This window comes from Pezoporus flaviventris, unplaced genomic scaffold (assembly GCF_033815535.1).
Source record: "Pezoporus flaviventris isolate CSIRO_AGI_PZ_B2104156 unplaced genomic scaffold, CSIRO_AGI_Pfla_v1 ptg000007l, whole genome shotgun sequence".
NCBI classification, from domain to species: Eukaryota; Metazoa; Chordata; class Aves; order Psittaciformes; family Psittacidae; genus Pezoporus; species Pezoporus flaviventris.
In genome coordinates, this window is record NW_026892555.1 from 20113635 (window position 1) to 20135422 (window position 21788).

A 21788-nucleotide genomic window follows, 5' to 3' on the forward strand; every position below is an offset into this window, starting at 1 on the left:
AAGACATAGCTCTTGATAGCTGTAGTCAGTATTTCTGACTAAGGTTGGGAGGGAGTGCAAAGGCAGCATCAAGGGACAGGTCAGCCAAAGGGGTTCTGTTTGCAGCTGCAGCACAGAGCATGGACCCAGGAGTGGGGCAGGGATGGCCAGGAAAGCTCCTCCTGCCCCTTGTGCTCTGCAGCCTGAGCAGGGATGGCCAGGAGAACTCCTTCTGCCCCTGGGTCTCTGCAGCCTGCAAGAATGTGTATGATGTGCTGCCGCTGCTGGGGTCTGATTGCTATGCAGGTTTAGGGAGCCATTACCTTTAATGCTCTTTGTTGAGCATAATTATTTCCTTTTCTTCTCCTTTTCACGGTGCCATGGAAGTGCTCTGGGGATCTTTTGGGGCTGCCCAGAGCTGGCAGGCTCCACGCCCTCCTGGGGATGAGAGCACCCATTCCTGCCTGCCAGCAACCGCAGGCTGTCCTCAGGAGAGGGGCTCTCCCCATGTCCCTGGCCTGTAGGGCAGGCTATGGGCAACTCCTACCACTGGGAATTAGGCCATGTGCTTCCCACCAGCACTACATTCCTTCCACCTGGCAGGTGATGGTCACCCTGTCACCCCAGCGCCCCATTGCTCCTGATCTGCACTGACTTCTGCAGCCTAGAGTAGAGTCTGGGACAGGGGAAACCAGTAGGAGCCCTGCTGGGGCCACTGGAGCAGCTTGAACCCTACACCCAGCCATGTCCCTCACTGACCACAGCCCATGGACCCTCCTTCCCCACCAGCACTGGCACTCACCAGACCCCCAGCCCTGCTCAGCAGACCATGGCTGAAGCAATCCATGAGCTTCCCATGCTTCCAGGGAAGCTGGTGGGGGTTAAGGAGGGCAGTGTGATCACCTGCATCTCCTCTCGCTAGGAAACCACACTGGCAGAAGGGTCTTGCCATTGTCTGAAATAGAGAGGAAACTGTGATATCCCTGTGGAATTCTCAGTGCAGGACACGTGTCAGAAGCACCCATCACTGAATTAGAAGGAGAAAGAAATTGTATTCTGGAAGTACTCAGAGGGAAGCAGAGTGGGTGGAAAGGACAAGTACTCACAGGCTAACTGGCCTAGATAGCATCTCTTGTATCTTGCACCCGCTCAGTCGTGGGACAGCAGGAATTGTTCCAGGTCTCTCCATAGGAGGACATCCCAAGTGGTTAACCGTTAATCTGCACCTGGGGGGGGATCTTTTTATTGGATTTTTTCCATTTGTGTAACAGGCTTTTCAGTTCCCTATTCAAATGAAGCAATGGGTCTGATGAGTCGATGCTGAGTCACCAGGCCAGGGAAAAAGCTGCAGGAAGGCTGGACTATTTATCAGATACAAAATAAAGAAAGGAAATATATTCTAGATGCAGAAAGATCTGGAAGGTGACTCCGACTTTTGTGGGATCGTGTATTCCCAGGCACCAGGCAGCAAACCTCTCAGGAGGAAGGGGGGAGCGCAGTGGGATGTATATGCTCTTTTGGAAAGGATCTATTGGCACTGCACGGAGCAGCATACACCACAGAGACTGCTGCAGGAGAGCTCTGCAGGTCTCCTCTGAGGGGCACGGCTATGCAGCCAGGCTCCCCCCATTTAGCACCTCTGTACTGCTGGGAGGGAGATAAGCCAGACAAGCTCTTCACTGCCATGGCACCAGTGCTGGCTGATGTGCCAAGGCACAGGAAATTCAGGCACTGCCCTGTGAGTCACTGCTGGTGGTGGAGGCAGCTGCAGGGGCTTCCTCCACCTCACTTTCTGCTGGTTCCTTTGCCATGATCAGGAAACCTCTTCATGGTTCAGCCCCTCCAGCTCCCGGCTCATCCAGCTCACACCACCCTACTGCAAGGTGGGGTGTGGAGGTGCCACTGGGAAACAAACAAGCAAACAATCTATTTGGCACTAATCGTGAAGCCTTGGCATGGCTGGGTGTGCAAGCTGGGCTAGGTGGTCCCACTGTCTGGAGACACCACTGCCTGACTCGGACAGCAGAAAGCAATGAAAGCTTCACCTCCACCGAGTGCTGCCAGAGCTGTCTCCAAGAACACGTGCAAGCAACGTGGTGTGGCCTCCCCACACAGCAGATGTTCGCACTGCGGTTTGGCAGTTAAATTCCAGATAACTGTAGCTGCTCTGGGATGTAGTTGGTCAGGAGCAGAGGGAAGCACCTATTGCCAAGAAGGCAAAGAGCACGTGAGGTCTTGAAAGGCCCACCTGCAAAACACGTTCGGTGTCTGTTGGATGGGGTTAGACTGCACCAGCACCTGGTGCTTTCAGTGCAGAGGGGTCTGCAGCCTGGGTCATTTGGGTGGCTGACGCAGCTTTGCCCTCACACCCTTGCCCTGTGCTCACACAGTCTCTGCTTCTGACACTGGGTCAAAATCTAAACGCCTGTCACAAACCCGTGTCACAGCATGGTTAAACAGATGTTTAAACAGGGCACATGGACTGGAAGGTGGTGAGCTTGCTGTATCATTTTAGACATGAATTATGTACTGGTGGCTTGATTCAGCGCCCACGGTTCTCATCCAAGACATGGTTTGGTGCTGATGGTCATCAGCACACATCCCAGTTTGTGGGATACCTGCACACCTAGTGAGATTTAACATGTTTAGGAGTTTATTTAGGTGCTGGTTTCATAAAGCACTGGGTCTGGGGTAGGAGGGGGATGGATCTTTAGTGTTTAAGCAATAATTTTTCTGGTCTAAGTGTACACAAGGTGAAAAATAGCACTATTTACACACCATTTCAGGCTTCTCAGTGAGATGGGTGACAGCTTCTCAATTAGTGCATCTTTAAAGAAACCATCCAAATCAGCATGTTTCTGAGGGGAAATGAAAGTGACGCCTCATTTGAGGAAAGTTCTGTTTTCTAAAGGTAAGAGAGTTGGCTGCCTTTGTTACCCACAGCCTCGAAGAAAAAAAAGGATCACCCAAATTGTATGAGCTTAAAGTATTGCTGGTGTTTGTAGGTAACAAGAAAAAGAAATGTGTTCTGCAAGGGTATTTCAATGGCTTTTACCACCACCATCAATGAAATCTTTCCAATGATGAATTTAGTTTTGCAACAGTGCTTCTGGGGAGGCGGAGAATTCCTCAGCAGCATAACACCGTGCTATCTTTGCTGTCTTGGCTTCATCACATCCTGTCAAAGAAATGCAGACTCTACCTCCTGAAAGCACTTAAGCTGATGCTGAAAGCCATTCCCACACTAAAGAAAACTTTTAATTGCCCTGAAAGGTGTTGCTTTCCTGAATCACTTAATTAAAAATAATCCCTGCAATAAGGAATCGATCCGCTTTATTTCTCTCTGTTGCTAATGCCATTGGTTGGCTTAACCAGGCTATAAAATAAAGCGAGTAGTGCCATTGCGGTACACCATCTGTGGTGGCTGGGAGCTCTTGCGAAGGTGCTGACTCATTCCACACGGACTTAGCAGGGCTTGCTGGGTCCAACATCTTCACGCTGGGTTTCAGAGGTTATGATACCTGCTTTGGTGCCGGCAGGACATCCTGCAGCGGTTGAATCTGCAGTTTGGAGACAACCCTCAGTGTCAGTATCTGGCTGGTGATGATTTAGGGTTTCTTTCTCCTCGGACTCTCACCTGCCTGTCTTGAGCTCTGAGCCTGTGGTATATAGTTACTCCATGAAAGCTCTGGTTCTTGTCTTACTGACAACTAGGCTTGACTTGGCAGAACTGAGTACCTGTGCTGCTTTGGAGAAGAGTCAGGAGGACCAAGCATCACTTGGGTTCAAGGGCACAGGAGGCTTTTCACTTCCTCCCGTTCTTCCTCTCCTGGGTGTTGATCAACTGGAGAGGAGGGAGCCACGCTTTGTCCTCCCCATGCTGAGCCTCTGCACTGATAACACCTCAGAAGCAGGGCTTGGGAAGGAGGAGAAACCAGGCAGAAAGAACTGAGTTGTGGGGCCACCTCTGGCCAAGGCACAGTGTAATTAATACCCATGTAACAAAAACTCTTTAAATCCTGAGCACCGATTGCAATGCAATTTCAGTACTGGGTTTGAAGCCACAGGACTCTCTTTCAGTGCCACTGAAGTCAAATAAAATGTTGCTATTAATTAACTCCTTTGCCTTTTGGTCTATTTTTTCCCAAGCATGTTTTGCTTGCACGCTGATACCTCTCCTCTCTGGTTTCTCTCATCTGTGTTTATCAAGCAAATTTAATTCCCCATACTCTCTGCAGTCATTTTGTCACCTTCCTAACTTGTTCCCAGCTTAGCGGGTGAACTGCACAAGAGGAAGCGGGATGCTGTGATCCGCTGGGTTGGATTTTAGAGTTTTGACAAACACTGATATTCCCCATGGCAACAGCCCCTGTATGGTGCTGCACCCAGCACAAACCTTGCTCTTGCAGAAACACATGTCACTCTGCAGCGTTGACTGCTTTCTGAGCAGATGTTTATTTGCAGAAATGGGGGCCTGGGCTGGGTGGGGGGAGCGCCAGGGATATGTTGGATACAGCAAAATTAACCACCCAAATTCAGTGGATGTGACCTGAAACTCTGCTAAAAGAAGTTTGTGGCTTTTGCTAGGGCAGTAGTTGATGCAATAAAACTACTGCAGAAAGTGCTTCTTGCTGTGGTACCCTTTTGGGTATCGGTGGTACCCTTCTGTATCTCAGTGAAAAACACAAGTCATGTCCCTCCACACTTTTGGTTTTGTTTTTGGTTTTGTTTTGTTTTTTTAAGGAATGTCCAAAATAGTTTATTCCTGATGTTTTGTTCTAGATAAGCACTTACACAGCTGCTTGCTGTGGTGTTCCTGCAAGGGTCCCTGAGGAGTGCAAGGGATGAGGTAGAAAGGGGTGTCTCCAGACATGCTGGTATCTTGGAGTGGTGGCTCATCAGGTTTGAAAATGTGGTTCCCTAGAACTATGCAGAGCATAAAAACTGTAGAAATGATGAATTCAGCTGTAATCCTGCTTCTTTCCCTAACTGTAGCATTTTTAGTGAATTTTATGTGAAAAATAAGCCCAAATACTGTTTTCTCTTTGCTGTTTTCTTCCTCTGCTCTACTTCAGGGTATTGGCATTCCCCACACATTCCTCCAGTTGACTCAGACCCTGGGGAGAGAGCATGAGATGGACAGGCCAGGGCGAGAGCTGCACTGAGGTCTCAGCTGCTTTGCTGTCCATGTTCAGCTGAGGCCAAGGCCGTCACCTTGGTGCAGGGCTGCAGTTCAGTGACATCCTTGCTCCTGTCCATCACGTACACTGGAAAGTAGCACAGCAAAGAATCGTTGTTCAGAGGTTGTTTTTCTTGCAACTGCTCTTCCCTTTTCCCCTGTCAGAGTTATGAAATCGAGGGCATGAACTCTTCCAATGGGGATCTAAAACCTTTTGACGGGAACATCTGCACGTCCTTGGCACAGGGAGTGATGGGGAAGAACGGCTGAAGATACCAGTCAAGAAGGAAACAGAGAATAGCAAAGGCAGGAGAAGCTGCTTCTCTTCTGCTGTTGGGGCTTCTCTAACATCACCTGCAAGTTGCTGCCTCCCAGCTTTGAGGCAGGTCATGCAGAACCTGCAGCTAGGACTTGCATCTTGGCCACATCTTTGATCTTCTCCTTCCCCCCCTCCCTACCCCTGGTAATCCCAATTCATTTCTCCCCTCCCCAGATAATCCTAAAATTAAGCAAAAAAGGGGCTGAGAGGGGCTTTTGTAACACACAGCATCTGAACCAAGCAGGTAACAGCGCTTCCCAAGGCTTCGCTATCCATCCTTGCTGCAACTGCCTCCTCTTGCCTGTTAGTCCCCATGAGCTGCTGTGGTGAGACAAGGCAGTGTTTGTCATGTGTTGCTGAGAACTCCCAGCTTTCAGACCTCCTCCTGCAGCTCTGAGCATGATGCCTGGATGCAGGGCAGCCTCCCTTCTCCCCTTTGCATTGCCTGTGACGGCCCATTTTGCAATTCAAAAGAAGATCAGAAAAAAACTGCTTGTATTAATTCTTGTTTTGGCATTAGAAAGGCAAACTGCAGTCTGACTGATCTGATTGAATTCTGAGTCGTTCTGTGCTGGTGGCAGTACTTGAGGTGACTCTGGCAAGCCAGAACCATACTGCTTTACTGACAATTCTCAGCTGCCCTGAGAATTTCTTCTTCTTTATTAAACCTCCAAACCCAATACTTTTCTGACTCTGAATACAATGATTTGAAAATGAAGCCGTAAACTATGAACTCACCCATTCTTCAGCCTTGGTGTCCGGTACATGGCCACAGTATTTTGGAAAGAAGGTCATTCCATTTCAGAAAGTGGGTTTTTCATTAGTCAAAGCTGACAAAAAGCCTCCAGCCTGACTCTTATCATTTTCCTGGCGTTTCCAAGGGCATTTCAGGAATCATAAATACAAGAGCCTTTAGGAATGTTTGCTACAAAGGAAGTTTTTCAGCTATGGTTGACCCCCAAAGGCATGAAGAGCACTGATAATTATATGGATGCCTGAGTTTATGGAGCTAATTCTCTGATAAAGTCTATGCGAGTAAAAGATGAAAAGGCAAACCTTCACACATCCCAGCAACACGTGCTGCCCTGCCACTGCTCTGCTGGAACACATTTAAGCCAGCACATAAGCAGCAGAAGGGCGGTTCAGGGTGGTGCAGCCTGTGGGGGACATGAGTACCTCTCTTGTTGTGCAGCTCAGGTCACCCCCCTTGCTGTTTGCAACTCCTGTGCTGAGCCTGGGAATGGTGAGACTCTGGCACAGGGTGCCCAAAGAGGCTGTGGATGCTGCATCCCTGGCAGTGTTCAAGGCCAGGTTGGACGGCCTTGGATCAACCTGATTTAGTGGAAGATATTCCTGCCCATGGGGGCTGGAACTGGGTGAGCTTTAAGGTCCCTTCCAACCCAAGCTGCTCTATCATTTTGTGATTCTATGATGTCTCTCCACCAGGAACTGGTGCAAGGACACACTGGCCCCAGCACGAGACGCCTGGGATTTGAGATGGCCGTGCTGGGTCAGCAGTGAGCAGCATGGGGACAGCTGCAGCCTGCCCAGGGACAGAGCCCAGCACGTCTCTGCACATGCCTGGACCCCAGCCCACGACTGCATTGCCTGGATCAAGGCTGGAGCTGCTGGAGCAGCAGCGAGGAAGACGTGCTTGTTCTTTCCCGCGCACACCGGTCATCACATACCTAGAGAGGCCAGCTCTGGAGGGTGGAGGGAGCCTGATGTGTCAGCCAGGACATGCTCCTGGTGACAGCTCTGCATCTGCTGTCAATGACAAACACAGGAGGGATCCTCACCCCGTGGCTGCACTCAGGAGTTCTCTCTCTGTTCCCTGCTGCAGGGCTTTACTTTCCCAGCTCTGCGCTTCCTGCCATGGAGAAGAATTGCTGTAGGCTGGCCCACTGCCAGCTATTGCTGATGGGCTTCCCTGAGAAACATGGGCTGCAAGGCAGGTCCTCTGGGGCAGAATTTGGCCTAGGTGACACGATCTGCAACCTCCTCTCTGTTTGTTGACCGAGGCGTTGCTGTGAAAGAAACCCTGCCAGCACCTACAGGAGAACTTTGGAGAGAAGATGACTTTGGCTCACTGTGGTCAGGGCCTCTCCGGGAATTTCAGCTCTGTTCCAGACCTCCTCAAATCCTAGAGGAGCTGAGCTTGGAGCAGAGCACCACAAACCATGGTGCTTCCTAGTAAACACCGGAGATCATGATGAAGCTCCTGGTGAATTTGGTGCTCTCTGACACCCCCACAGTGTGCTGGGCAAGTGTTTCCCTGCATCACGGACAGCTGCGTGCAGCCTGCTGCAGAATCTGACTCTTCCAAATGCAGACACTGGAGTCAGGCGGAGCAGAGGCCCAAGGAAAGGATAAGTACATTTTCTATTCAGGCTCACAGACTGAGCAGAAAATCACGTGCTGCAGAGGTTTTTGTGTGCTCCTTCTCTGAAAATATATCTGTATCCAGGATCCAAGCTGTGGCTTCTTTGTGCCAAGAGCACTGCACAAATGGCACCTGCTGCCCTTCTGTAGGTGTGAATGCCCTAACATAAACAAGAAAAGATAGGGGAAGAGAAAAATGAGAAGCTTGATGCAAAGGAATGTCAGCTGATAAAGTAACAAAAACATTTCCTAATGTGACTTTTACAACCCCTGAGGACCTCGGCCAAAAATTAAGCAATTTCCTTGCTTTGCTCTGGCGCCAAGTGACTTCCAATCTGCACCGTCTATATTAGCTCATATGAGGCTCTCCTACTACTGCTCTGTTGATAGAAGAATTTTAAAACCCAACTATCTTGGTGTTTTAAATTTGAACTACTGTGACATTTACTGGTGTAGCACAGGCCTGTGCACCTTGCTTTCATTCTTTGCTTGTCTTTAGAAGTTTTAAGATTACTGCTTTGCCCAATCAGTGACAATGGTGATGGTCACCTTTATTTCAGCTGAAACGTGTGTGTCTTAAACCCTACTGTAGGCCCTGCTGACAGGCTGGGCTGCTTCTCCTCTCGTGTCCCCTGTGTGCTGCCTGCCACAGCCTGCTGTCATCAGCCCAGCAGGAGGTGATCTGTGTCAGGTCTTCTCTGGTCAGAAGTCAGCAGCCTGATGTGGTTGCATGGATGGATTCGTAACCATCCTTTGCTCCTCAGCACTTAATGGAGCTGAACTGCCCCACTGCAACTGATGTGAAAGCCGGTGTGGTCTGCTGCATCCCACTGGAGACCCTTCCAGCTGGCTTTGGCTCTTTAGTATGGTGCTGGGCACATATTTGCAAGCATTTATGTGCCTTTCATGAACATCCCTAGGAACAAAAGCACAGGTAGGGTATGTGCAAAAGGATATCCAGCACTTCCTATAAAAATGCTAACGAAGCTCCAGGCCTTTTGAGGGGTGTTCAGTGATGTGCAATAAATTTCTTTCATATGGCTTTGTGAGCAGTTGTGAATTTAACACTGTTTTCAAAGAGCAAGAAGTGTCTCTATAATCACAGTCAAGGTGATGGAATAAAACCTTTCCCACCAGCAAACATAAAAATATCTGGCCTTTACCTTTTGAGTCCTCCTGATAATGTCTGAAATTCTGTTAAACCTCTATACCCAGGAGAAAACTAGCACAAATAAGGTCAGAGAGATTGATGCTAATGCTAGGCAAGGGCGAGAGCCTCTGTCTCTTCAAACACATTTAGTAACCCTTCCTTCTGTCATAATCAAAGGCAGATTCTAAGAATGTTAGATTATTGGAGGTAAGCTTATCTCCCTGCTTGTTATTTGTGGTACTCTTTTCCAGAGTAATGAATGTAAGTGATGAGCTGCTGTTTCTGCCAGATCTCATGGGTCTGGCATGAAGCGTTGGAAGCAAACTGCTCTTTGTTTGTAAATTGGAAGAGGTCGATGGATACAAAGCTGTTAACAGGTCAGAAGGGATAAGATGAGGTCTGGAAAAGTGGAAAGCCTGAGTCCCCCTGAGGTGGAACACAGCAGACAAGGAGGAAAGGTGCTAATGAGTGCTTCTCTTCCAAGCCGGACCCATCCATCCCCTTCATGGGGTTTTTCTTCCTTAGATGAAATATAGATTTGAGGACACTCTGTACCATGCCATGCTGGGTCTCAGACATACAAGCCTTCTGCCAAAACAATTAGGTACTGATCTTGTGCTCAGGCAGTCTGGGGATGCAGCATATCCCAGCATGGAACTGCAATGTCCTCAAGCCTGTGTTTGGCTTTTCTGTGGGAATTCTGATCTGAAACTGGGTTGGTCACCTTGTCTTTGTTCTGTCATTAAAGCATTCCCAAAGGGATGGTCAGAAGGACAAGAAGGTCCCAGCATTGTGCTGTGGTTCTGCATAGCCCAGGTGTCACCGGTCCTCATCCCAGGCGACTCCTGCCTCCAGCTGCTGGGATGTGGCACAGTGCAAGCCCGGGGTGCTACCTGGTATGGGGCAGGGGCCACTATAATCTGCCTGCAAACAAGGCGCAGCTTTTGTTTCAGGATCACCAGTACCCTCAGACAGGCTGGGACTGACAGATTCCTTTCACATAGGCTGTTAGAGGGCAAGTTTTGGTTGTGCTGCCTGCAGAGCTGCCTGCTGCTGACACGCCGACAGCAGCGCATCCCTCTGCCCCCTGGCTGCGCAGTCCTCCACGAGCTCCGTTTTACATCTCTTTTAAACCGGATTTTACCTCATACATAAGCCTTGGCAGAGTGAGCCTCTGGCCAAAGCCAAGCTCTGCTGCACTGGCTTTCGTGCTTCCTGGCAGCACAGGGCACCCGAGGGCACCCGGCCAGGACTGAGCAGGACTGGTGAGCTGCGGATATGTTTTCTCCCAGACTACCCATGCAACTCAAGGGTTTAGGCAAAATGAAGCAAGTGTGATAAAACATCTGGCTGCATCCCATACATGGTGCTTCGTGGTTCCCAGAAGCACAGGCTGGCACTGAGGACTGCGCTGGCTTCTGCCTCAGTCCTCTCTGCTGCCAGGGTGATGCAAATCCCTGCACCTCTTCAGGGATTTGACCATGGTTTGGAAAATCCCCCCAGGCATGGGGGGCATGTTTGCTCCTCCATGTGCCCTAGGTGTGCACACTGGGACTGAGGTAGTTTATCCCACTTCCACAGCAGGCTGCAGGCATCCCGGGAAAAGAAGGTAAGTGGGCTCCCAGTGTGGTACCCAACTCTGCAGCCACACAAAGCCAGCTCCCAGGAGCAGGAAACTTGTCCTTCTCATCACTGTCATCCCTGGGTGAGCCAACACTGAAGGAGCTTGGCAATGCTGAGGGTGCAAAGCCTGGAAACCACTGGAGGAGCATCCCTGCTGTGTCTCTGCCCAGGAGCCAGCAGGATGAGTGCCAGCTTCCAGGAGCTCCTGCGGAGGCAGGGCTCAATCTGCAGCCAGCAGGACCCCAGCCTCCAGGGACCCAGCAGCCTGTACTAAGCTGTTAGGAGCGGGCAGGACGCTCAGCTCCAGTTTGGCCAATGTTTACCAATATGTTCATTGCATGTCCCTTTGTGTGGGCAGTAATTCCCTGCAATGTCATGGTTTGCTTTACCTGTTTTCTGGGGAAAGTAAGCAACATAAATAGTTGTATAATACCACAATACAGTCATTGCTCCTTGTCCTTTAATAGCTGCTTTGGGGACTAAACTATAAGTGCTTCTTTGGTTCGTTTTGGTGCTTTAATGGGAAGCATCATTCTTTGTGCACACTTTGCATCCCCCTCCTAGAGGAAACCCCAATATTAGCATGAAGTCATTGTGCTAACTGGGCATCTAATCTAGACTGGAAGGTTTGGAGTTTACATGGGCCAGTCCCTTGGGCTATATTTAAGTCTTGAGGTGAGATCACATTACACTAGTGCATTAACATCCATAAATCCTTGTGGGTGACAGACTGGATTTTGAGATAAGTGCCTGGCTCTTTAGGCACACTGAGCAGCCAAAGAGGGACAGGGACCTCGTTGGGCAAGATGGGGTTCTGACACTTCCGCCAAGATGATAGGGTTTTCTGCATGCTCTTTTATTCACTGCAGCACCTGAAGGAGCTTCCATCACAGTATAGATGAATCACACGTGGTGTGGATCTGAGTGTGCTGTGGCCAAAACCCCTGGCCCAGCCTCATAGACAGTGATGATCACAGTGCTGGGGGAATGGGCCTCAATGCACTGTGTGCTTGGCTTTGAGTGGTAACACTCCTGGGTCTATAAATATCTCTCTCTCAGTTTCTCCAAAGGGATTAACTTTGCAGGTGTTCACAGCAACAGTGCAGTTCTGCTGGTGCAGTGATTGTCCAGGGATTGTGGTGGCAATAGAAAGTGCCCAGGACCTGCTGTGAGTGGACCCCAAGTGCTGCCATTTTTATTTATTCCTCTCTTCTTAATGTCCTGCAGCCTTTGTGTATTCTGCAGTCAGCAAGACCTCAGCAAGGCTGTGCGGCTGGTAGGTGCTACATTCTGCTTTTACTGCCTGCTGCATAGCATGCTGTTTTCAGTCATTCTCTTCTGCTGCCTCTCCACCAAAGGATGCTCTGGTTTTAATGATTTACCTCCTCACTCCCAACGTGTTCTCAAACTTCACATCTGCTGCACCAGTCACCTCTACTGCATCCTGTGATTCTGCTGATACTTAAACATTCTGGCAGGTAACCAGGGAGAACCCAAGGCACAGGCACAGCAGTGGGAGTTGCTGCTCAGTGTGGATGTCACTGCCGACCTGCGCAGGAGGCAATGGACTCTGCAGCACCTTGGAGATGCTCTGATGGGGACTGTGCTCAGCTTGAGTGTCTTCAGCACACCTGCTGGCCCCAATCCCTCCTATTCTCCATCCCTTTCCTATTCCCGTGCAGGAGGAGGGAGCCTTCCCTGGCTCTGGCAGGGCTCTGTGCAGTAGCAGCCCAAAGCACTGGGTCCCGCATGGCTCTAGCACGCTGCCCAGTGCCCAGTGTGACCCTGCACTCAGTGGGCTGTGAGCATGCTGGCAGGCTCTCTGGTCTCTGCTGTCTCACTGACATAACTGCTGGCTCAAACACTCCTTGAAATGCTCACCAGGACATGGCTGGATGCTCTGGTGGTGTTCCCAGCTCTGTGCCTGCAGGCACACAACTCTGCGCCACACAGGCACAGGGCTGGTGACCCCCAGGTGGCAACCCCAGGACAGTGGGGACATGAGGGATGGGATGAGTGCTGTCATCACCTGGTTGTGTGCTGTGGCTGCTGCAGCCCCTCGTGGCTCAGCATGGATCCCAGACCCACCAGGGCTTCGGAGCCCACACCTCAGCAGGGATGGGATTCTGTTTTCTCTCTTGACCTGTTTTAATTGCCACAGTCACCCGTGACCATGAGGCACAGCCCTGGCAGCTCTCCCTTTTGCAGGTGTTTCCATACACGCAGGCAGAGATGCACAGAGCTATGGCAGAAAACAACAAACAAACAAAAAAGAGGCTGGCAAGTAAAAATCTGTGCTAGTGAGGCGCAGGGGGTGAGGATTTTCCCTGTAGTTTGATTAGGGGGTTACAGGGTTTTTAATTATAGCATTATTTTCACTTGCAGGCCTTTAAAGAGGCAATGCCCCAAGTTATAGACCAGCATGAGGGACCAAAGAGCTGAGAGACCTTCTATTATTTGTGATGTGTTGACATTGAGAAAGACAATTACATGGGTATGCATTCACACCACCTATATATAGTAGAGATACCAATAGGATAACATTAGGGACAGCCTGGACTGGGATTTCAGCTTTAGCAAAGGGCTCCATCTTTCAAGGTAAGAAACCCCCCCACATCACTTACCAAAAGAAAGGCCTGGCCTACACAACTGAAGTGGAGAGGGACAAATGGGATGGAAGGGGAATTAGACAGAGATGGGAAAATTACTTTTTATTCAAAAGACCAGGGAAGGGACCTGCAGGTGAAAGAAGAGATCGAAGGAAGGGACAATGTCATATGCTCATGGAGGTGGCAGCTCCTTGACGGTCACACGAGTGCATGGAAGTATCAGCTTACCCCTAAATTCAGTGCAGGATTATTAATAAGGTGACAAGTGTTGTCCAGAATGACAACAAATCCACCCAGTCTTTGGTACAGAGGCAGGCTCGAAGCCGTGGGTCCTGCTCTGTCTTCTAAGCATTTACTGCTTTCTCCAGGGGAGGTGACAGAAAACAGGTTTAGAAAGTTTATCTGCGGGACTGCAGTGCCAAATGTCTTAGCAGGGACAATGGTTAAATTTAACCTTAAGCACAAATCAAGCGGATGGATGAAGTTTTTCAGTCCCATGGAGGGGCAGTGGAGCCCCCCATGGCCAGCGTGGTACCAACAGTTTCAGGACAAAGACCGGAGGTGTACAGCGTGGGGCGGCCCCTGTGACAGGCAACAGCTCTCTCCTTGGCAGGAACAGTCCTGCCGTGCCCGGGCAGTGCCATGCTCCCGGTAGCAGCAGCTCACGGGGGCACTGGGAGAGGAAGGCTGGGATCACCTTGCACCTCCCCACTAAGGTACCACTCTCCCAGTTTTGTGATAGCTGGGAGAGAAGCAACATTGCTACACAACCTGCGCCTGCAGAGCACTGCCTGGCTGCAGGAAACCCCCTATAAATCCCTGACCAAACTGAGACCTGGAGCTACCATCCCCAGAGAGCCTCCTGTTACAAATTCCTAGGACTCCAGCTATTTATAAATGTCCCGATAAGGCTAGAGTTCAAGAATGCGCTAAGGTTTGTAACTACAGAGCCAAGTCACCCTCTTGGCATCTTCCTCATGCCAGGGAATTCAGAAAGGGCATCTGCTATATGATGATGGTCAAAATTGGCCCCCAAGATGATTTGTTGCAACAATATGCTGAAGAATGATCAACTCCTGGGAGCTCCTATTGGGATAATACCTGTGACAGAGCTGGGCTACTGAAGCACATGAAACTTGCCTTATCCAGGAGCTGTACTCCAGGGGGAAGTACTGCTGGATCAGAGTTCGACATATGCAGTGTAGAAACATAATGTGCTGGTGGTCTGTCACGAGGGCTCCTGCCCGCCCAGCGTCACAAATCACAGCTCTGTCTCTGGCCTTCCTCTTTGCTGTTAGCATTGCAAAGGCAAATAACAGCTGCAGTGTGTGCTGACCTTATTGCTTTGTAACACCAGCCTCATAGGTTTGCTTTTAAAGAACTAGTTACAGAGGTATATTAATTAATTAATTAATTAATTAATTAAATAAATAAATAAATAATAAAATCTGCCACCTAGTGGCAAAGGAATTGATTTGGTGGCAGGTACTGATGTGGGCATGGCTTCTGCTGTCAATGGTGGTTTTCCAAAGGTGTTTTCACTTAGCAAATTCTCATCTAAGCAGTATTTGGAGCATACAGATTTAAAGAATGCTTTGGAGCGTGTACTGAGGCATTTACAGCATGTAGGTGTTCACAAAACCCAGTCACTACTTGAGTGATTTGCTTCTATGATCTTAATGTCCTTTCCAATCCTAACTATTCTATGATTCTATTACAGATAAGGTCCTAAAGATGCTCCTACCAGCCCAGACCAGCATCCCACAGGATATAAAATGAATTAGGAATTTTCTTCAGAATGCCCCCTAAGATGTGTCCCTCAGCCTGCAAGTTCTCTTTGGATGTAAACACTGGGAGTCCTGATCAGTAGGGAAAAAATGGCTATTTGTGGCTCATTTCTGCAAGAAAAATGTATACCAAGCAGTTTTTCCTTCAGTAACTGAAGTGTACTTCCCCCCAAATGTTTCCTTGTGTCCCCTGGAGTGCCACACCAACCTTGTCCACATCTGCAGCATGAGGAGGTGGGAGAGAGGGAATTACTGCAGCGAGTCCTGGTGGCACCTTTGCCATTGGCACTGGAAACTTGAAAAGGGGCAAGAATGAGCTAAAGATATTGGAGTTGGACACCAGGTCCTGCAATGAAAAACTTCAGGATTTCAAGACTGAAAAGTGACTTGCTTACAGCGTAGGAGATGTTCATAGCTGCTGCAGAGTTACTACAAAGTCAGCTTCAGAGACCTTCTGTTACCTGGCAGAGAAAAAAAAGGACTGAGGATGCCAGATGATTTTGTGTTGGCAACAAGGCCTGGCGTTTAATTACAAGGAAATTGCCAGCTGGAACAAAATACAAAGAAACATGCTGGAGTTTGTATCCTGAAGTCTTCAAATAAAGGCTACATACCTTCCTGGAAGTTAGACTGCGGGCAGTTTAATTGCGGTATAAGATAATACAACAGATTAGGGCAGATGATCTGACAGTGCCTTCTGGTCTTGAAATCTGGGAATACAGTCATATCTGTCAATAAAGTCTTGCTGCTTGGGAGTGTAATTTGGTGCTAGGAGCCCAATTTAGGAACAAAGTGTGAAGAGCATATGTTAAAGGATGAGCAATAAGGATAGGAGCAGTCATAGCCAGCCCTTCGATTGCTGAGGGACTTGACATATTCTGCAAGCCTGAAGTCAGGGGTAGATGGGAGGTGTTGAAATCTGCTTCTCTTCTGCACACTTTGACAGCTTCTGTAGAAATAGTTACTAAGTGCAAAGACTTCATCCGAAAGGGGCATCAGTTTTATTACTTGATGGGTTGCTTTGTAAGATGGTCTTTGCTGAGGGTCTGTAGCATCCCCAGTCCCTATCCCTGAAGCTGCTCTCACAGAAGGCTCCCTTACAGGCTCCTAGTTGAGGTGTGGCTTATTTCTAAACATCCTCAACCAGCATCAGCAGAACCAGGCTACTTGTGGCATAGGTATATAAAGGAGGCTTGTAAGAAAGATGGAGAGAGACTTTTTACCAAGAACAAGGGGTTTTAAGCTGCAAGAGGGTAGATTTAGATTGGATGCAATAAAGAATTTTTTTATGATGAGGGTGGTGAGTACTGGAACTGAGGCCAGAGCAGCAAATGCAATCCCCTGTCATCACCTCCATCCCACTGATCCTGTTGCTCCCTGTGCTCAGGGAGAGCAGGGGCTGCAGCTATGTGAGGTCTCACTTCAGACTTTGAATTTTTCATTAATCTTACCTTGAAGAAATTACACTGACAATTCTCCCCCTCTTCCAACATGAGAAATGTTTTTATATTAACTTGGAGCTATCAATTCCTACAGCAGGAAATGCTTTAGTCATCCCCTCCTCAGCTGGTAAGTGCCCTGCTTTAGTCCCACCATCTTTTAAGGAGAAGCTCTCTGTCCTTCATCCATGGCTCTTCCCTGCTGGGCAGCCTTTGCAAGAACCAAACTGAGGGAACAAACAGCACAGCTTGTTTTGGGGGAGGAGGCTCCTCCCCTCAAGGTGTTTATTATTAGTGTTTTCTCCCTAGAGATATCCTACAGCTCAAAAGGAAGTGGTGGGATTGAGAGAAATGTGACTGAGGGTAAAGGGTGCCTTTCAGCCTTTGTAATCCATGAGGTCGTATGTAACAGCAACACCTGCCCTGAACCACGCTACCTCCAGCCATGCCTTTGGTACCCAGCAAATGACTGCAAAGTATGCCCAAAGCCATCTTTGCATCTTCTTGCTGGAACTCATTTTTTGCCCACCAAAGCCCTTCAAGATGAGGCTTACACACACATCTGCTCAGAGTTCTGCCTTTTATTTAGGAAGAGGCCCAGGGAGCTGCTGGTGCATGATTAAGGGAACAGGCCTAAAGCTGATGGAGAGATGTGGCAGAGGAATGACTGTGCCTGGGTGTTGCTCCCTGCTGTGGTGGTGCTCGGAAGACAAGGACAACACCTTACTGCTTCGATCTTCAGAACGTTGTTGGGGCACAATGAGTAGGTCACCTCATCCTCACTCACACCCGATGGCAGGGTGATTTCCTGAGAGATGTTTCTGTAGTTATACTCCTTCCCTCTTGAGGTGCTGAACTCCTCCTCGTGCTCTGCTACCACCTTCACCTTCCTGTCTTTCACTGTTACAGAGACTTCCTTGGGGTCAAAACCCTTCATGTCTACCAAAGCCAAAAGTCTGTGATCATGGGCAGAATGTACCATCTTGTTAAGTCTTCTTTGTATGCTGGAATAAAAACAAGAGGACAGCCTTTCAGTCCAACTCACAGAGGAATGTGTGGACCAACTTCAGGACAAGAGAAATAAACAGCAAACTACTGGATCCCTATTCATGCTGATGCACAGCACATGGGGTGGTGTCTGCACCATCAGAAGTCGCTCTCACCTGCATGCCACAGCAGTCAGGAGTACTGTAGTGTCCTCTCTTGGGATGGGGCAATTGAGAAGCTGAAAAGCTCTTTCACCTAATACAGAGAAGCCAGCTCTCCTCTTTCACACGTACATACCACCACAAAGCTGTGTGTGTCCATCCTACACCTTGTCCTACATTTTGAACAGTTACAATAGATCACATTTTCTAATGAGGAGTTTTGTTTAAAGTGATCAGTGGATAGGAGACACATTGGCAAAAAAAAAACCAAACCCAAATGATCCTGCAGAGCTGGGCTGGAGGCTCACTGAGCCATTAAAATGGTTTCCAGTATCGTCAAACAGTGATTCTGCTCAACCAGAGGGCTGGCTGTTATTGAAACCATTTGTAAAGTAGGCAATGGAAGGGTTGCCTCAGATACAATAGCTAAACTGAACCCAAGGCAACAAATTAAAAAGATAATGGATGTAATGGAAGAGGAAATGGGGCAAGCAATGAGGGAACCATGACCACTAAGGTGAGAAATCCCTGACGAGTAGTTCATTAGCCAGGTACACCCATTTCAGCAATCCTGCTTAAAGCCTGCAGTGATTCAACGTGGTGTGGTGATTTTGGGATGTGTTTTCTGTGCTCTCTGAGAGCTGGCTCCTTCACCTGTTCCTTTTGTCTTTTTTTACATTGCTGGTCAGAGGAGAATAAATGTGCTGAGGAGAACTGGAGCTTCCCAGCAGTTTTTGGGAGCAGGGATAGCTGAATTCCCCAGCGTGATGGGCTGAAATCCTGCTGTAGTGTGGTTTCAGATGGCAGTGGTGTGGATTTACGTTCAAACCAGCAAGTTGTCCCAAGTGTGGCAGGGCTGGGGGGAGCCTGGCACTCAGGGAGAGCACGCCCCAGCATCCCATGGCCCATTCTGAGACACCCCCAGGTTCCATTCAGACTGACTTTCTACTTCTTTATTGGGATTTTGGTGTGCAATGATTCTGCAGGGGGATGCTTCACCTGCCCAGTTCTGGTACCCAATGCCCAGGTGAAAACCTGGACACAGTGCTGTAACACCTGGGATTTGGAATCTGCTACTTGACAGAGTAGCAAGTGGGCTGCAGCTACTGAGTAAGTTTAAGCTGACCCCACAGCAACTTTCAGTTTTGCTGAAGTCAGAGTAAAATTAACCCAGAAGTCAGGCTTTTTCCATTTTCCCTCTAGCTTCCCTCTAACACACATGGCAGACTGTGAGATGGTACCTGCTGCACCATGAGTAACAAAAATGTCACACTTTCAATTGCCAAGATGAAGGTCTCATCATCTCCAGGTGCAATGTAAGTGAACTCAGAGGCTTGAGTCTGGGGAGAAAATGCCAATGCATCAAGAGACTCCCACTGCTGAATGATGGATGACCAAGGGACTTCTTAATCCTCGAGGTCTCTCAATGCTTGGTAGTGCCTTCACCCAAATATTTCATCCTTCAACAACTCCTGTAGGGCTACCTTTGGATTTTATCTCTACTAGAGTCAATCTTGAACTCCATTAACAGAACAAAATCATCACACCAGTGGTCAAAAGGGAGATGCAGAAGTCCTGACACTTATTCTTCCTACTGTATGAGATGGGAAAATATGGACATGTCTGTGGTGTGCTGCACCCCACATGCAGCCACATTTTGGCTAATTATGAAGATTATGTTTTACCAGATTTAAACTGATTTTATGTTGAAGACAGACTTTGTTCCACAGCTGAACAGCTTTGGATCTTGCTGTGTACCTTACTTCAGGTGCAGTTTGTGAGATGGCTGATACCACAGCACCATGGTCCAAATAATTTTTGACATAGGTGCTGCCTGCGTGGCTCCTCTCAGGCTGCCTGACCATGCATTCCCATTCCCCTTTCAACTAACTTCTCCAAAGGTGGCTATTTCTCTCCTGTCCTGCTTATCTGTTTACACCTCTGCTCCTGGTTCTGACTCCAAGCCTCCCTTCATCCTATCTTAAAGGGTGCAGGTGCCTGCTGAAAGCAGGGCAATCCTGGTTACCTCTTGAGCTCCCGCTCCACATCCATCCTCGCGGTGATGACCCTTCTCTCCCAGGGGCAGGCATCAGGCTGGTGCGAGCAGCAGGGCCGCACATGGTGCGGGCAGCACGTAGGCAGATCCTCGCGAAGCTGCCGCAGGTGCAGGTCCATCAGCCTCATCTTGCTCTGCATCTCTCTCTCCACCTGCCTCAGATCTTGCCTGGCTTCTTCCAAAAGGCGATCGTGCCACGACATCGTGCTGCAAAGTGCATTGGGGCTGTGGCCGTGGCAGCCTGCACTTGCCAAGGGGAAAAATTGCCTCGAACTGTGTCGGAGGTGAGTGTATGAGCAGCGCTGGCAGTGCTCCTGCAGCCTTCCACCAGGCTCCTTGTGACATCGTGGGAGCGCCGACGTACCACAGCTCCACAGTTGCCATGGGAAGCGCAGCCCAGCTCCATGCACAACTGCACCTTCCTCCTGCTGCAGGTCCCACCATGGACCAGGGGAGCTTGAGGCATGGCAGGGATGTGTGTGCAACGGCCAGGCAGTGGAGCCATGGGCCATAGGGAGTGTGACTTGGGTGAGGTTTCACGCACAATGCTGCTTCAGCATGGCTGTCCACGCTGTTCCCCTCTCCTGCCCTGGCACAGCAGTGCAGAGGGAATGCAAGCTGCCCATTTCCACTCCAGACAGAAACCACCATGAATACAGCCCAGGTCTCCACTCAGGCTTTTAACCTCAGTCTCCTCTTTAAACTTGTGGGGATTCCCATTCCCAGGTCCTGACCACCAATGCCCTGGGAGAAGGGAAATAAATGCACGCCCAGCAGCAGGCTGCTGCCAACCTGCTGAAAAAGCACATCCCCCTGCAGCCTTCCCCTCCCCTCTGCTTTTGCTGCTGTTTACCACAGCCTCAAATAAAAGTTATAAATTAAAGAAAGCGGCAATTGCTCTTTATGGCTTTCCCCTATGTGCAAGTGCTTTGCACAAGGTGTTGGACACATGAAGCCTACGTGTGTTTTGCTGGCACGCAGCATGGCCTGCCATGGTGTTAGGCAAAGGCAATCAGAAGCACTGGGATGGTCTGTGGGGTGCTGGCACCCCCGGGAGCACCAGCAGCTCCCCCAGTGAGTGCCAGGGAAAGGTGAGTTGCTCACAGTGTGGTCCAAGAAGTGTCTTCTTGCCCGGTGTGCAGTAAACCATCCACACGCTGTTTATTCAGACCTGGGTGCTTGGTTGGACTTCTCCACACATCATGCACACCCAGTACTGGCTTTCCCATTACTTTTGTACACAAAATTACACGTTGGTACACTGCCCGTTACAATGATTGGTTGTAATCTACATAGAATTATATTTGCTGTGGTATTCCTTCTAATCACTATGCTTAGAGGAGGGGACTTCACCCCGGGGGTCTTTTTGACCTGCGGGTGTGAGTTTTAGTATTATAATGAAGGCACTTTTACTTCACGACACCTTAGAAAGTTAGTTTCTTTGCCTAGTTGGTTAATTGAATGGTCACTTTGCCTGGAGCAGACCACTTGAACCAAGCATTGGGCTAGGTCATCCTGTCAGAGTCCTGGGGTACAGACCAACAGCAGGCTTCTGCAGGAAAAGCAGCAGCTTGAAAACAATTTCAAGTTAAACCTCCCTGGTGCAGGAAATAAGGGGCGTTGAGGATTCACCATGCACCCGGCAGGAGAGCAGGGAGGCTGCAGGCAGAGGTGCCCACGGGTGTGTTTTTATCTAATGATAAAGTTTGTCACCAACAACCCTTTTGAGCGGAAATGTGCGATTTGATGGTGATACCACAACAGTAACAGATTGCATGGAGCGTGTTTTCCCTTACAGATGCCAAGCCAATGGTGTGGGATTCTGTGATGAAAGGAGATGCTAGCAAGTCCTTCTGAGGCCAGGCTTGATATCTCAATAGGCTGGGGAGAGGTACCCCTAAACTGACTTTAGCCAAACTTTTTGGCTAAACACTCTAAACCATCCAGAATATAGGCCTTGCCTCCCTCTACCTCCTCTCTGCCTTATCTCCCAGCCTTCCCTCACGGCCTTGCTTCTTTCTGAAAAGATTGTGGCGCAGTTGGCATCTTCTGCAGCCTCAGCGGCAGTAGGTGACTGGTGAGGCAGCTGAGGACATCTTAAACAACTCAGTGCTCAG

The 21788-nt window shown here is 49.2% G+C and overlaps 1 protein-coding gene across 1 annotated transcript; it reads right to left on the reverse strand.

The window, feature by feature from the left end:
• Nucleotides 1-17030: 17030 nt before the first annotated feature.
• Nucleotides 17031-20023, reverse strand: ODF1 (outer dense fiber of sperm tails 1). Its single transcript, XM_061447529.1, has 2 exons — nt 19642-20023; nt 17031-17471 (listed from the first exon to the last, which is right to left on the reverse strand). Exons 1-2 carry the CDS (start codon nt 19872-19874, stop codon nt 17087-17089), a joined length of 618 nt encoding a protein of 205 aa, XP_061303513.1. The 5' UTR covers nt 19875-20023; the 3' UTR covers nt 17031-17086.
• Nucleotides 20024-21788: the final 1765 nt, after the last annotated feature.

Excerpts from the sequence above, each read along its gene's own strand:
- ODF1 (XM_061447529.1), bottom strand. The coding sequence starts at position 19,874 with ATGTCGTGGCACGATCGCCTTTTGGAAGAAGCCAGGCAAGATCTGAGG. Across the intron at positions 17,472-19,641 it reads GTGGAGCGGGAGCTCAAGAG|CATACAAAGAAGACTTAACA; the intron begins GTAACCAGGATT and ends TTTTTATTCCAG.